The following is a 13,430-nucleotide window of genomic DNA, read 5'->3' as shown; positions in this document are numbered from 1 at the left end:
AACAACCACCAATCAGAACAGACACTGTGAGTAGAGTCCCTTCAACAACTACCAATCAGAACAGACACTGAGAGTAGAGTCCCTACAACAACAACCACCAATCAGAACAGACACTGTGAGTAGAGTCCCTACAACAACCACCAATCAGAACAGACACTGTGAGTCGAGTCCCTTCAACAACCAATCAGAACAGACACTGTGAGTAGAGTCCCTTCAACAACCACCAATCAGAACAGACACTGTGAGTAGAGTCCCTTCAACCACCAATCAGAACAGACACTGTGAGTAGAGTCCCTTCAACCCCAACAACCACCAATCAGAACAGACACTGTGAGTAGAGTCCCTTCAACCACCAATCAGAACAGACACTGTGAGTAGAGTCCCTTCAACCCCAACAACAACCACCAATCAGAACAGACACTGTGAGTAGAGTCCCTTCAATGTTGTTGATGCGTTGTGTGTATGTTGTATTAACGTTGTCTCTCTGTTCCAGGTGCGTCTGTTGTATTAACGTTGTCTCTCTGTTGTATTAACGTTGTCTCTCTGTTGTATTAACGTTGTCTCTCTGTTTTATTAACGTTGTCTCTCTGTTGTATTAACGTTGTCTCTCTGTTGTATTAACGTTGTCTCTCTGTTGTATTAACGTTGTCTCTCTGTTCCAGGTGTGTATGTTGTATTAACGTTGTCTCTCTGTTGTTTTAACGTTGTCTCTCTGTTCCAGGTGCGTGGTGTGTATGTGTGACTTTGAGTCTCGTCAGCTGCTAAGAGTCCTGCCCTGTAACCATGAGTTCCACACCAAGTGTGTTGACAAGTGGCTGAAGGTGAGACACAGATGGTGATATATCTATACAAGATGCTTTAACAGACAGATGGTGATATATCTATACAAGAGGCTTTAACAGACAGATGGTGATATATCTATACAAGAGACTTTATTTAACAGACAGATAGATGGTGATATATCTATACAAGAGGCTTTAAAAGACAGATGGTGATATATCTATACAAGAGGCTGAAGGTGAGACAGAGATGGCGATATATCTATACAAGAGGCTTTAACAGACAGATAGATGGTGATATATCTATACAAGAGGCTTTAACAGACAGATGGTGGTATATCTATACAAGAGGCTGAAGGTGAGACAGAGATGGTGATATATCTATACAAGAGGCTTTAATTAACAGTTAGACAGCACAACTAGATGAAACAGTGTTTTGATCAGGTATCAGGTCTTCATTCTACAAGCTTTGTCATGCACTGTAAAGTGAACATCGTGCATGACTAGTAGAATTGTCTCTGTCTCTCTCCAGGCTAACAGAACGTGTCCTCTCTGTCTCTCTCCAGGCTAACAGAACGTGTCCTCTCTGTCTCTCTCCAGGCTAACAGAACGTGTCCTCTCTGTCTCTCTCCAGGCTAACAGAACGTGTCCTCTCTGTCTCTCTCCAGGCTAACAGAACGTGTCCTCTCTGTCTCTCTCCAGGCTAACAGAACGTGTCCCATCTGTCTCTCTCCAGGCTAACAGAACGTGTCCTCTCTGTCTCTCTCCAGGCTAACAGAACGTGTCCTCTCTGTCTCTCTCCAGGCTAACAGAACGTGTCCCATCTGTCTCTCTCCAGGCTAACAGAACGTGTCCTCTCTGTCTCTCTCCAGGCTAACAGAACGTGTCCTCTCTGTCTCTCTCCAGGCTAACAGAACGTGTCCTCTCTGTCTCTCTCCAGGCTAACAGAACGTGTCCTCTCTGTCTCTCTCCAGGCTAACAGAACGTGTCCTCTCTGTCTCTCTCCAGGCTAACAGAACGTGTCCTCTCTGTCTCTCTCCAGGCTAACAGAACGTGTCCTCTCTGTCTCTCTCCAGGCTAACAGAACGTGTCCTCTCTGTCTCTCTCCAGGCTAACAGAACGTGTCCTCTCTGTCTCTCTCCAGGCTAACAGAACGTGTCCCATCTGTCGGGCGGACGCCTCCGAGGTCCACCGGGATTCTGAATGACCTATGACCTCGAGCCCCACAGATCTAGGATCCGCTCAGCCTCCCCACATCCTAACCTGGCGCATTTAGGGAGTGGAGGGAAACACAACAGGCCTTAGATCAGTGTCTTGGAGCAATGCCCCCCCCCCCCCCCTCCCCTTCCCCCTCCGCCAAGTGAACTATTTAAGAAATAGACTCTGTCTTCTTCCTATGATAATGGTATTCTAATAATGGCCTTTTGACTGACACACACACACACACTCACACACACACGTACGAGGGGCAGTTGGACTTTTCCCCCTTTTTGTACTGTCCTTACCTTCCCGAGTCATGATTGGAGTTGTCATATGAACGCTGTGGAGAAACTCGGACGTGTGTCGTTGTCCTGACTAACCCAGTGGAGGAAATGGAAGCCCAAAGATTCTGACCATTATGACATCATCATCATTGTTGTTGTAGTTAATAATATGAATATTCTGGTGGTGATGAATCAGTCAGAACCTGGATTGAGATGCGTCTTCACTAGTGGGGGGTTATTTTGGTTTATTATTAAGGTGCTTTTTCTTCATTTTTATCATTTTTTTTTTAAAAGTGTGTGTGCTGTTGCACTCCTACAAAACACATCTACAATGTGTGTCCAACTGAAACCGAGAGAGAACGGAGGACAACACAATCTTTACATTGTTGTTAGTGTTGGTTTATGATCTGGGTAGAGGAAGGTGTGCAGAAATATAGCGTTGTCAGTAATGGGGGAAGTGTGTTTGTATTTAGAACACCAGTGTGTATTATTTATGCAGTGCAGTACACTGGGCTTTCCGCTCTGATTGGTCGATGCTGTGCACTGAGACAGGAAGTGTTTCATGAGGAAGGGGAGGGGCTTCCAGGGAGGAGAAGGACAACAGAACCAGGGTAGTTGAGGAAGGGGAGGGCCTTCTCTCTCATCACACCTCTCCCACTCCATCCCTCTCTCTCTCTCTACTTTTCTGTTCACTCACTCCATGTTTCAGAGAGATGGATCAGCCTCCGTTATCTCGGCTTACTCTCTCTCTCTCACACACACACTGAATGCACACCCCCCACGCAGCACAGGAGTGTGTGTGCGCTGATATGAATCGATGCTAAACGTCCGACATTTGTTTTATTGGTCAGTTGCTTAGGAAGAAATATGATAGTGGTTTCATTTGAGATTTGACCATCTCTTATCTATCTATCGACCAAAGTAATGAACTATCTGGAGAATAAGGGTGTCATTTTGAGATACAACCAACGTTGTTTCACTGGTCGTTCAGATCACATTGAGAAGGTGAGATTATCTCAAGTTTAGTTTTAAGGCACAATAATAATGATGATGATGATGATGGTGATTGTAGTGTGGTAGTATCACAGTTAGGGTTTAACTCCTTGGTAAAAAAAAGGGACATGTGTTTTGCCTGTCGACCCACGAGTGAGAAGATCAGTGCCTGGTTTCACTCATTCGTTCACAATGACTCTTCTGTTCAGTATCCATTCATCCCCTCTTCCTCCTGTAGGATGCTTCTCACCGCCCTCCCCCATTCTCTCGGTCCCTTCTTCATCCCCTCTTCCTCCTGTAGGATGCTTCTCACCCCCTCCCCCTTTCTCTCGTCCCCCTCTTCCTCCTGTAGGATGCTTCTCACACCCCTCCCCCTTTCTCTCGGTCCCCTCTTCCTCCTGTAGGATGCTTCTCACCCCCTCCCCCTTTCTCTCGGTCCCCTCTTCCTCCTGTAGGATGCTTCTCACACCCCTCCCCCTTTCTCTCGGTCCCCTCTTCCTCCTGTAGGATGCTTCTCATCCCCTCCCCCTTTCTCTCGGTCCCCTCTTCCTCCTGTAGGATGCTTCTCACCGCCCTCCCCCTTTCTCTCGGTCCCTTCTTCATCCCCTCTTCCTCCTGTAGGATGCTTCTCACCCCCTCCCCCTTTCTCTCGGTCCCCTCTTCCTCCTGTAGGATGCTTCTCACACCCCTCCCCCTTTCTCTCGGTCCCCTCTTCCTCCTGTAGGATGCTTCTCACACCCCTCCCCCTTTCTCTCGGCCCCCTCTTCCTCCTGTAGGATGCTTCTCACACCCCTCCCCCTTTCTCTCGGTCCCCTCTTCCTCCTGTAGGATGCTTCTCACCCCCCTCCCCCCTTCTCTCGGTCCCTTCTTCATCCTGTAGGATGCTTCTCACCCCCTCCCCCTTTCTCTCGGTCCCCTCTTCCTCCTGTAGGATGCTTCTCACCCCCTCTTTTTCTCTCGGTCCCCTCTTCCTCCTGTAGGATGCTTCTCACCCCCCTCCCCCCTTCTCTCGGTCCCTTCTTCATCCTGTAGGATGCTTCTCACACCCCTCCCCCTTTCTCTCGGCCCCCTCTTCCTCCTGTAGGATGCTTCTCACACCCCTCCCCCTTTCTCTCGGCCCCCTCTTCCTCCTGTAGGATGCTTCTCACCCCCCTCCCCCTTTCTCTCGGTCCCCTCTTCCTCCTGTAGGATGCTTCTCACCCCCCTCCACCATTCTCTCGGTCCCTTCTTCATCCCCCCTCCCTGTTTTCCACTGTGTCCTCTGTCTACCCAGTGTCTTTAGAAGTAGTCCTTATTAACTGCTGTCATAAGCCCTACATAAGGCTGTCTTAACATGCACAATGTCACCCTATGTCAAGTTTATGTCCTGGCTGCCTACTGTCCTTCACCCACACGGTGTCACGATTCACGTTCTATGTCAGAGGCTCACAGCAACCTTATGTAGGCCTTACGACAGCTAGTAGAAGGGGAAGGTTGTATTAAACCATGTCAGCCAGGCACCTGCAGTGTCCTAATATCTAAGAGATGCCTTTTTAAACCCCAGATTGACCCTCCTTAAAGCCATGTCACCAGTAGGTATGTTAATGACCTTTTAGATCAGCGTTTAGCTGGGACAAGGTCTTCACCCTACATGTTGAAAATAAACCATTCTCTCCAGTGTCCAATGTTGTCAGCTCTGCGATTTTAAAGGCTCAAAAAAAAAAAAAGAGTTATTGGCCGTAGCCATGGCAACAGGGTTTGAAAAAGCTTCCGTTCTCCTGTTCTGTTTTTTTTTTGTTTCCTGGTTTAAAGGCGTTATACTGTCGTCATGGCGTCCATTGTGTGTCGTAGGATTCTAATTATTGTTATTGTTTCTCCTGCTTGGTACACGACTAGCAGTTACCTCATTGTCTCGATGTATATTCAGATACAAATATAGGACATTCTGAATTCAGCTTTTCATATTGTTTATTTTTTCCTCATACCATTTGTCCTTGGGTTGTTTAAAAAAACAAAAGTTATCATTTATTAACAACATGACGTCGGTAGCTTTCTTCTCCATACTGTATCATATCTGTAACCAAAATCATTTTGAAGGCTTTGATATTGCAAATTTTTAACAAACATTTGTACATTTTTAATGAGAGTTATTAATAGTGAGGCGTTACTAAAGTGGTGAAATGAATTGTTATTTTTAATCCCTGTCCCCAGTCTTTTTGGATTTCAAAGGCTGCTTCTATAATAAATGTAGAATTGCCAAATCATGGTCTGTTCTCCTTTTCTCTCACATTCTGTCGTTCTGTTCAACCTCCTGTCCTCCTGAGGGGCGGTGGGTTTAACTTCATTTAACTGTGCAATGGCATCTCTTTAGTAACTGTTCTAGTCCTATATAAAGCACAGAGGGGACTAGTTATTCTGTTCTACTCCTATATAAAGCACAGAGGAGACTAGTTACTGTCTGTTCTAGTCCTATATAAAGCACAGAGGAGACTAGTTACTGTCTGTTCTAGTCCTATATAAAGCACAGAGGAGACTAGTTACTGTCTGTTCTACTCCTATATAAAGCACAGAGGGGACTAGTTACTGTCTGTTCTACTCCTATATAAAGCACAGAGGAGAGTAGTTATTCTGTTCTACTCCTATATAAAGCATAGAGGGGACTAGTTACTGTCTGTTCTAGTCCTATATAAAGCACAGAGGGGACTAGTTATTCTGTTCTACTCCTATATAAAGCATAGAGGGGACTAGTTATTCTGTTCTAGTCCTAAATAAAGCATAGAGGGGACTAGTTACTGTCTGTTCTAGTCCTATATAAAGCACAGAGGAGACTAGTTACTGTCTGTTCTACTCCTATATAAAGCACAGAGGGGACTAGTTACTGTCTGTTCTAGTCCTATATAAAGCACAGAGGGGACTAGTTACTGTCTGTTCTACTCCTATATAAAGCACAGAGGGGACTAGTTAGTCTGTTCTACTCCTATATAAAGTACAGAGGGGACTAGTTACTGTCTGTTCTAGTCCTATATAAAGCATAGAGGGGACTAGTTACTGTCTGTTCTACTCCTATATAAAGTACAGAGGGGACTAGTTACTGTCTGTTCTAGTCCTATATAAAGCATAGAGGGGACTAGTTACTGTCTGTTCTACTCCTATATAAAGTACAGAGGGGACTAGTTACTGTCTGTTCTAGTCCTATATAAAGCATAGAGGGGACTAGTTACTGTCTGTTCTACTCCTATATAAAGCACAGAGGAGAGTAGTTATTCTGTTCTAGTCCTATATAAAGCACAGAGGGGACTAGTTAGTCTGTTCTAGTCCTATATAAAGTACAGAGGGGACTAGTTAGTAGTCTGTTCTAGTCCTATATAAAGCATAGAGGGGACTAGTTACTGTCTGTTCTACTCCTATATAAAGTACAGAGGGGACTAGTTACTGTCTGTTCTAGTCCTATATAAAGCATAGAGGGGACTAGTTACTGTCTGTTCTACTCCTATATAAAGTACAGAGGGGACTAGTTACTGTCTGTTCTAGTCCTATATAAAGCATAGAGGGGACTAGTTACTGTCTGTTCTACTCCTATATAAAGCATAGAGGGGACTAGTTACTGTCTGTTCTACTCCTATATAAAGCACAGAGGGGACTAGTTACTGTCTGTTCTAGTCCTATATAAAGCACAGAGGAGACTAGTTACTGTCTGTTCTACTCCTATATAAAGCACAGAGGGGACTAGTTACTGTCTGTTCTAGTCCTATATAAAGTAGAGGGGACTAGTTACTGTCTGTTCTAGTCCTATATAAAGCACAGAGGGGACTAGTTACTGTCTGTTCTACTCCTATATAAAGCACAGAGGGGACTAGTTACTGTCTGTTCTAGTCCTATATAAAGCACAGAGGGGACTAGTTACTGTCTGTTCTAGTCCTATATAAAGCACAGAGGGGACTAGTTACTGTCTGTTCTACTCCTATATAAAGCACAGAGGGGACTAGTTACTGTCTGTTCTAGTCCTATATAAAGCACAGAGGGGACTAGTTACTGTCTGTTCTAGTCCTATATAAAGCACAGAGGGGACTAGTTACTGTCTGTTCTACTCCTATATAAAGCACAGAGGGGACTAGTTACTGTCTGTTCTAGTCCTATATAAAGCACAGAGGGGACTAGTTACTGTCTGTTCTAGTCCTATATAAAGCACAGAGGGGACTAGTTACTGTCTGTTCTAGTCCTATATAAAGTACAGAGGGGACTAGTTACTGTCTGTTCTAGTCCTATATAAAGTACAGAGGGGACTAGTTACTGTCTGTTCTACTCCTATATAAAGCACAGAGGGGACTAGTTACTGTCTGTTCTAGTCCTATATAAAGTACAGAGGGGACTAGTTACTGTCTGTTCTACTCCTATATAAAGCACAGAGGGGACTAGTTACTGTCTGTTCTAGTCCTATATAAAGTACAGAGGGGACTAGTTACTGTCTGTTCTAGTCCTATATAAAGTACAGAGGGGACTAGTTACTGTCTGTTCTACTCCTATATAAAGCACAGAGGGGACTAGTTACTGTCTGTTCTACTCCTATATAAAGCACAGAGGGGACTAGTTACTGTCTGTTCTACTCCTATATAAAGCACAGAGGGGACTAGTTACTGTCTGTTCTACTCCTATATAAAGCACAGAGGGGACTAGTTACTGTCTGTTCTAGTCCTATATAAAGCACAGAGGAGACTAGTTACTGTCTGTTCTAGTCCTATATAAAGCACAGAGGGGACTAGTTACTGTCTGTTCTAGTCCTATATAAAGCACAGAGGGGACTAGTTACTGTCTGTTCTAGTCCTATATAAAGTACAGAGGGGACTAGTTACTGTCTGTTCTACTCCTATATAAAGCACAGAGGAGACTAGTTACTGTCTGTTCTAGTCCTATATAAAGCACAGAGGGGACTAGTTACTGTCTGTTCTAGTCCTATATAAAGCACAGAGGGGACTAGTTACTGTCTGTTCTACTCCTATATAAAGCACAGAGGGGACTAGTTACTGTCTGTTCTAGTCCTATATAAAGCACAGAGGGGACTAGTTACTGTCTGTTCTACTCCTATATAAAGCACAGAGGAGACTAGTTACTGTCTGTTCTACTCCTATATAAAGCACAGAGGAGACTAGTTACTGTCTGTTCTACTCCTATATAAAGCACAGAGGGGACTAGTTACTGTCTGTTCTAGTCCTATATAAAGCACAGAGGAGACTAGTTACTGTCTGTTCTAGTCCTATATAAAGCACAGAGGGGACTAGTTACTGTCTGTTCTAGTCCTATATAAAGCACAGAGGGGACTAGTTACTGTCTGTTCTAGTCCTATATAAAGTACAGAGGGGACTAGTTACTGTCTGTTCTAGTCCTATATAAAGCACAGAGGGGACTAGTTACTGTCTGTTCTACTCCTATATAAAGCACAGAGGGGACTAGTTACTGTCTGTTCTACTCCTATATAAAGCACAGAGGAGACTAGTTACTGTCTGTTCTACTCCTATATAAAGCACAGAGGAGACTAGCTCTCGGCCCATCTACGTAAATGGCACAGACAGATCTATATATGGCAATGGTCTATTTGCATATAGGCCTACTGCAGCTCTGATTGGTTACGCCTCCCCGGTCTGTGTAGAGTAGGGCCTGAGTCATTGCACAATATAATCCTACTCCCGATGCGTTCTGCCTACAACTGCCACAGTAAAGGGAAGCCTTGATAGTGTTAACTAACAGGGAAAACACTAGAAAGTTGATTGACAGTAGTTGAGGGTGGGAGGTTCTGTATAAACACAAACTCACTTCCTTGACAACTTCCTTCACAACTGCTCTGCTCAACTGACATGAGTGGTTGATATTAGGTGAGGGCGGGAGGTCCCGTATAAACACAAACTCACTTCCTTGACAACTTCCTTCACAACTGCTCTGCTCAACTGACATGAGTGGTTGATATTAGGTGAGGGCGGGAGGTCCTGTATAAACACAAACTCACTTCCTTGACAACAGCTCTGTGCGGCACGGAGAAGCGCAGTACGTATGAATGCCCTGACTTCTGCAGAGGCCATATGGTAAAAAGTAAAAGCTGCACGGCCTTTAACGGTAAAACCTTCTCTTTAACGGCACAACTTTCTCTGGGAGAACCTGACGCACCGGAGTCCCGTCCTCCTAGGCCGTCGGGCTGGTTGTGGTATATAGGTGGAGGCTGGTGTCGGACCAGTTAGGGTCAAAGTAGTGGAATGGAGTGATGATTGCATTATGAAATAGTGGTATATATATGTTAGTTGGTGGTGTGTAATAGTGGTATATAGATGTTAGTTGGTGGTATGTATTAGTGGTATATAGATGGTGGTATGTATTAGTGGTATATAGATGGTGGTATGTATTAGTGGTATATAGATGGTGGTATGTAATAGTGGTATATAGATGGTGGTATGTATTAGTGGTATATAGATGGTGGTATGTATTAGTGGTATATAGATGGTGGTATGTAATAGTGGTATATAGATGGTGGTATGTAATAGTGGTATATAGATGGTGGTATGTATTAGTGGTATATAGATGGTGGTATGTATTAGTGGTATATAGATGGTGGTATGTATTAGTGGTATATAGATGTTAGTTGGTGGTATGTATTAGTGGTATATAGATGTTAGTTGGTGGTATGTAATAGTGGTATATAGATGTTAGTTGGTGGTATGTATTAGTGGTATATAGATGGTGGTATGTAATAGTGGTATATAGATGGTGGAATGTATTAGTGGTATATAGATGGTGGTATGTATTAGTGGTATATAGATGGTGGTATGTAATAGTGGTATATAGATGGTGGTATGTAATAGTGGTATATAGATGGTGGTATGTATTAGTGGTATATAGATGGTGGTATGTAATAGTGGTATATAGATGGTGGTATGTAATAGTGGTATATAGATGGTGGTATGTAATAGTGGTATATAGATGGTGGTATGTAATAGTGGTATATAGATGGTGGTATGTATTAGTGGTATATAGATGGTGGTATGTAATTGTGGTATATAGATGGTGGTATGTAATAGTGGTATATAGATGGTGTATGTAATAGTGGTATATAGATGGTGGTATGTATTAGTGGTATATAGATGGTGGTATGTAATGGTGGTATATAGATGGTGGTATGTAATAGTGGTATATAGATGGTGGTATGTAATAGTGGTATATAGATGGTGGTATGTGATAGTGGTATATAGATGTTAGTTGGTGGTATGTATTAGTGGTATATAGATGGTGGTATGTAATAGTAGTATATAGATGGTGGAATGTATTAGTGGTATATAGATGGTGGTATGTATTAGTGGTATATAGATGGTGGTATGTAATAGTGGTATATTGATGGTGGTATGTAATAGTGGTATATTGATGTTAGTTGGTGGTATGTAATAGTGGTATATAGATGGTGGTATGTAATAGTGGTATATAGATGGTGGTATGTAATAGTGGTATATAGATTGTGGTATGTAATAGTGGTATATAGATGGTGGTGTGTAATAGTGGTATATAGATGGTGGTATGTAATAGAGTATATAGATGGTGGTGTGTAATAGTGGTATATAGATGGTGGTATGTATTAGTGGTATATAGTTAGTTGGTGGTATGTAATAGTGGTATATAGTTGGTGGTATGTAGTAGTGGTATATAGATGGTGGTATGTAATAGTGGTATATAGATGGCGGTATGTAATAGTGGTATATAGTTAGTTGGTGGTATGTAATAGTGGTATATAGTTGGTGGTATGTAGTAGTGGTATATAGATGGTGGTATGTAATAGTGGTATATAGATGGTGGTATGTATTAGTGGTATATAGATGGTGGTATGTAATAGTGGTATATAGATGGTGGTATGTAATAGTGGTATATTGATGTTAGTTGGTGGTATGTAATAGTGGTATATAGATGGTGGTATGTAATAGTGGTATATAGATGGTGGTATGTAATAGTGGTATATATATGTTGGTATGTAATAGTGGTATATAGATGGTGGTATGTAATAGTGGTATATAGATGTTAGTTGGTGGTATGTAATAGTGGTATATAGATGGTGGTATGTATTAGTGGTATATAGATGGTGGTATGTAATAGTGGTATATAGATGGTGGTATGTAATAGTGGTATATTGATGTTAGTTGGTGGTATGTAATAGTGGTATATAGATGGTGGTATGTAATAGTGGTATATATATGTTGGTATGTAATAGTGGTATATAGATGGTGGTGTGTAATAGTGGTATATAGATGTTAGTTGGTGGTATGTAATAGTGGTATATAGATGGTGGTATGTATTAGTGGTATATAGATGGTGGTATGTAATAGTGGTATATAGTTGGTGGTATGTAATAGTGGTATATAAGATGGTGGTGTGTAATAGTGGTATATAGATGGTGGTTTGTATTAGTGGTATATACATGGTGGTATGTAATAGTGGTATGTATTAGTGGTATATAGATGGTGGTATATAGTTAGTTGGTGGTATGTAATAGTGGTATATAGTTGGTGGTATGTAGTAGTGGTATATAGATGTTAGTTGGTGGTGTGTAATAGTGGTATATAGATGGTGGTATGTATTAGTGGTATATAGATGGTGGTATGTAATGGTGGTATATAGATGGTGGTATGTAATAGTGGTATATAGATGGTGGTATGTAATGGTGGTATATAGATGGTGGTATGTAATAGTGGTATATAGTTGGTGGTATGTAATAGTGGTATATAGTTGGTGGTATGTAATAGTGGTATATAGATGTTAGTTGGTGGTGTGTAATAGTGGTATATAGATGGTGGTATGTAATAGTGGTATATATATGGTGGTATGTAATAGTGGTATATAGATCGTGGTATGTAATAGTGGTATATATATGGTGGTATGTAATAGTGGTATATATATGGTGGTATGTAATAGTGGTATATAGATGGTGGTATGTAATAGTGGTATATAGATCGTGGTATGTAATAGTGGTATATAGATCGTGGTATGTAATAGTGGTATATATATGGTGGTATGTAATAGTGGTATATAGATGGTGGTATGTATTAGTGGTATATAGATGGTGGTATGTAATAGTGGTATATAGATGGTGGTATGTAATAGTGGTATATAGATGGTGGTATGTAATAGTGGTATATAGTTGGTGGTATGTAATAGTGGTATATAGTTGGTGGTATGTAATAGTGGTATATAGTTGGTGGTATGTAATAGTGGTATATAGTTGGTGGTATGTAATAGTGGTATATAGTTGGTGGTATGTAATAGTGGTATATAGATGGTGGTATGTAATAGTGGTATATAGTTGGTGGTATGTAATAGTGGTATATAGTTGGTGGTATGTAATAGTGGTATATAGATGGTGGTATGTATTAGTGGTATATAGATGGCGGTATATAGTTAGTTGGTGGTATGTAATAGTGGTATATAGTTGGTGGTGTGTATTAGTGGTATATAGATGGTGGTATGTAATAGTGGTATATAGATGGTGGTATGTAATAGTGGTATATAGATGGTGGTGTGTAATAGTGGTATATAGATGGCGGTATATAGTTAGTTGGTGGTATGTAATAGTGGTATATAGATGGTGGTATGTAATAGTGGTATATAGATGGTGGTGTGTAATAGTGGTATATAGATGGTGGTATGTAGTGGTGGTATATAGATGGTGGTATGTAATAGTGGTATATAGATGGTGGTGTGTAATAGTGGTATATAGATGGCGGTATATAGTTAGTTGGTGGTATGTAATAGTGGTATATAGATGGTGGTATGTAGTGGTGGTATATAGATGGTGGTATGTAATAGTGGTATATAGATGGTGGTATGTAGTGGTGGTATATAGATGGTGGTATGTAATAGTGGTATATAGATGGTGGTATGTAGTGGTGGTATGTAATAGTGGTATGTAATAGTGGTATATAGTTGGTGGTATGTAATAGTGGTATATAGTTGGTGGTATGTAATAGTGGTATATAGATGGTGGTATGTAATAGTGGTATATAGTTGGTGGTATGTAATAGTGGTATATAGATGGTGGTATGTAGTAGTGGTATATAGTTGGTGGTATGTAATAGTGGTATATAGATGGTGGTATGTAATAGTGGTATATAGATGGTGGTATGTAACAGTGGTATATAGTTGGTGGTATGTAATAGTGGTATATAGATGTTAG

The 13,430-nt window shown here is 41.5% G+C and overlaps 1 protein-coding gene across 6 annotated transcripts in view; it reads left to right on the top strand.

Annotated features, from left to right (window-relative positions):
• rnf38 (ring finger protein 38) overlaps positions 1 to 5,496 on the top strand; it is a 59,834-nt gene extending 54,338 nt beyond the window's left edge. For 4 of the 6 annotated variants that reach the window (XM_090209989.1, XM_090209990.1, XM_090209986.1 and 1 more), the window contains exons 12-13: positions 722 to 821; positions 1,924 to 5,496. In XM_090209989.1, coding sequence (XP_090066115.1) covers positions 722 to 821; positions 1,924 to 1,986 — 163 coding nt within the window. In that variant the 3' untranslated portion in view covers positions 1,987 to 5,496. Of the gene's footprint in view, positions 1 to 721; positions 822 to 1,311; positions 1,442 to 1,481 lie in introns of those variants that run through there. The other 2 variants (XM_090209987.1, XM_090209988.1) reach the window with 2 other exon arrangements.
• Positions 5,497 to 13,430: the final 7,934 nt, after the last annotated feature.

Source organism: Oncorhynchus mykiss, chromosome 19, assembly GCF_057628025.1.
Source record: "Oncorhynchus mykiss isolate SJ-2025 chromosome 19, ASM5762802v1, whole genome shotgun sequence".
In the NCBI taxonomy this organism is placed as follows: domain Eukaryota; kingdom Metazoa; phylum Chordata; class Actinopteri; order Salmoniformes; family Salmonidae; genus Oncorhynchus; species Oncorhynchus mykiss.
Note: the sequence above shows the minus strand (reverse complement) of the source record. Positions and strands in the feature narration are given on the sequence as shown.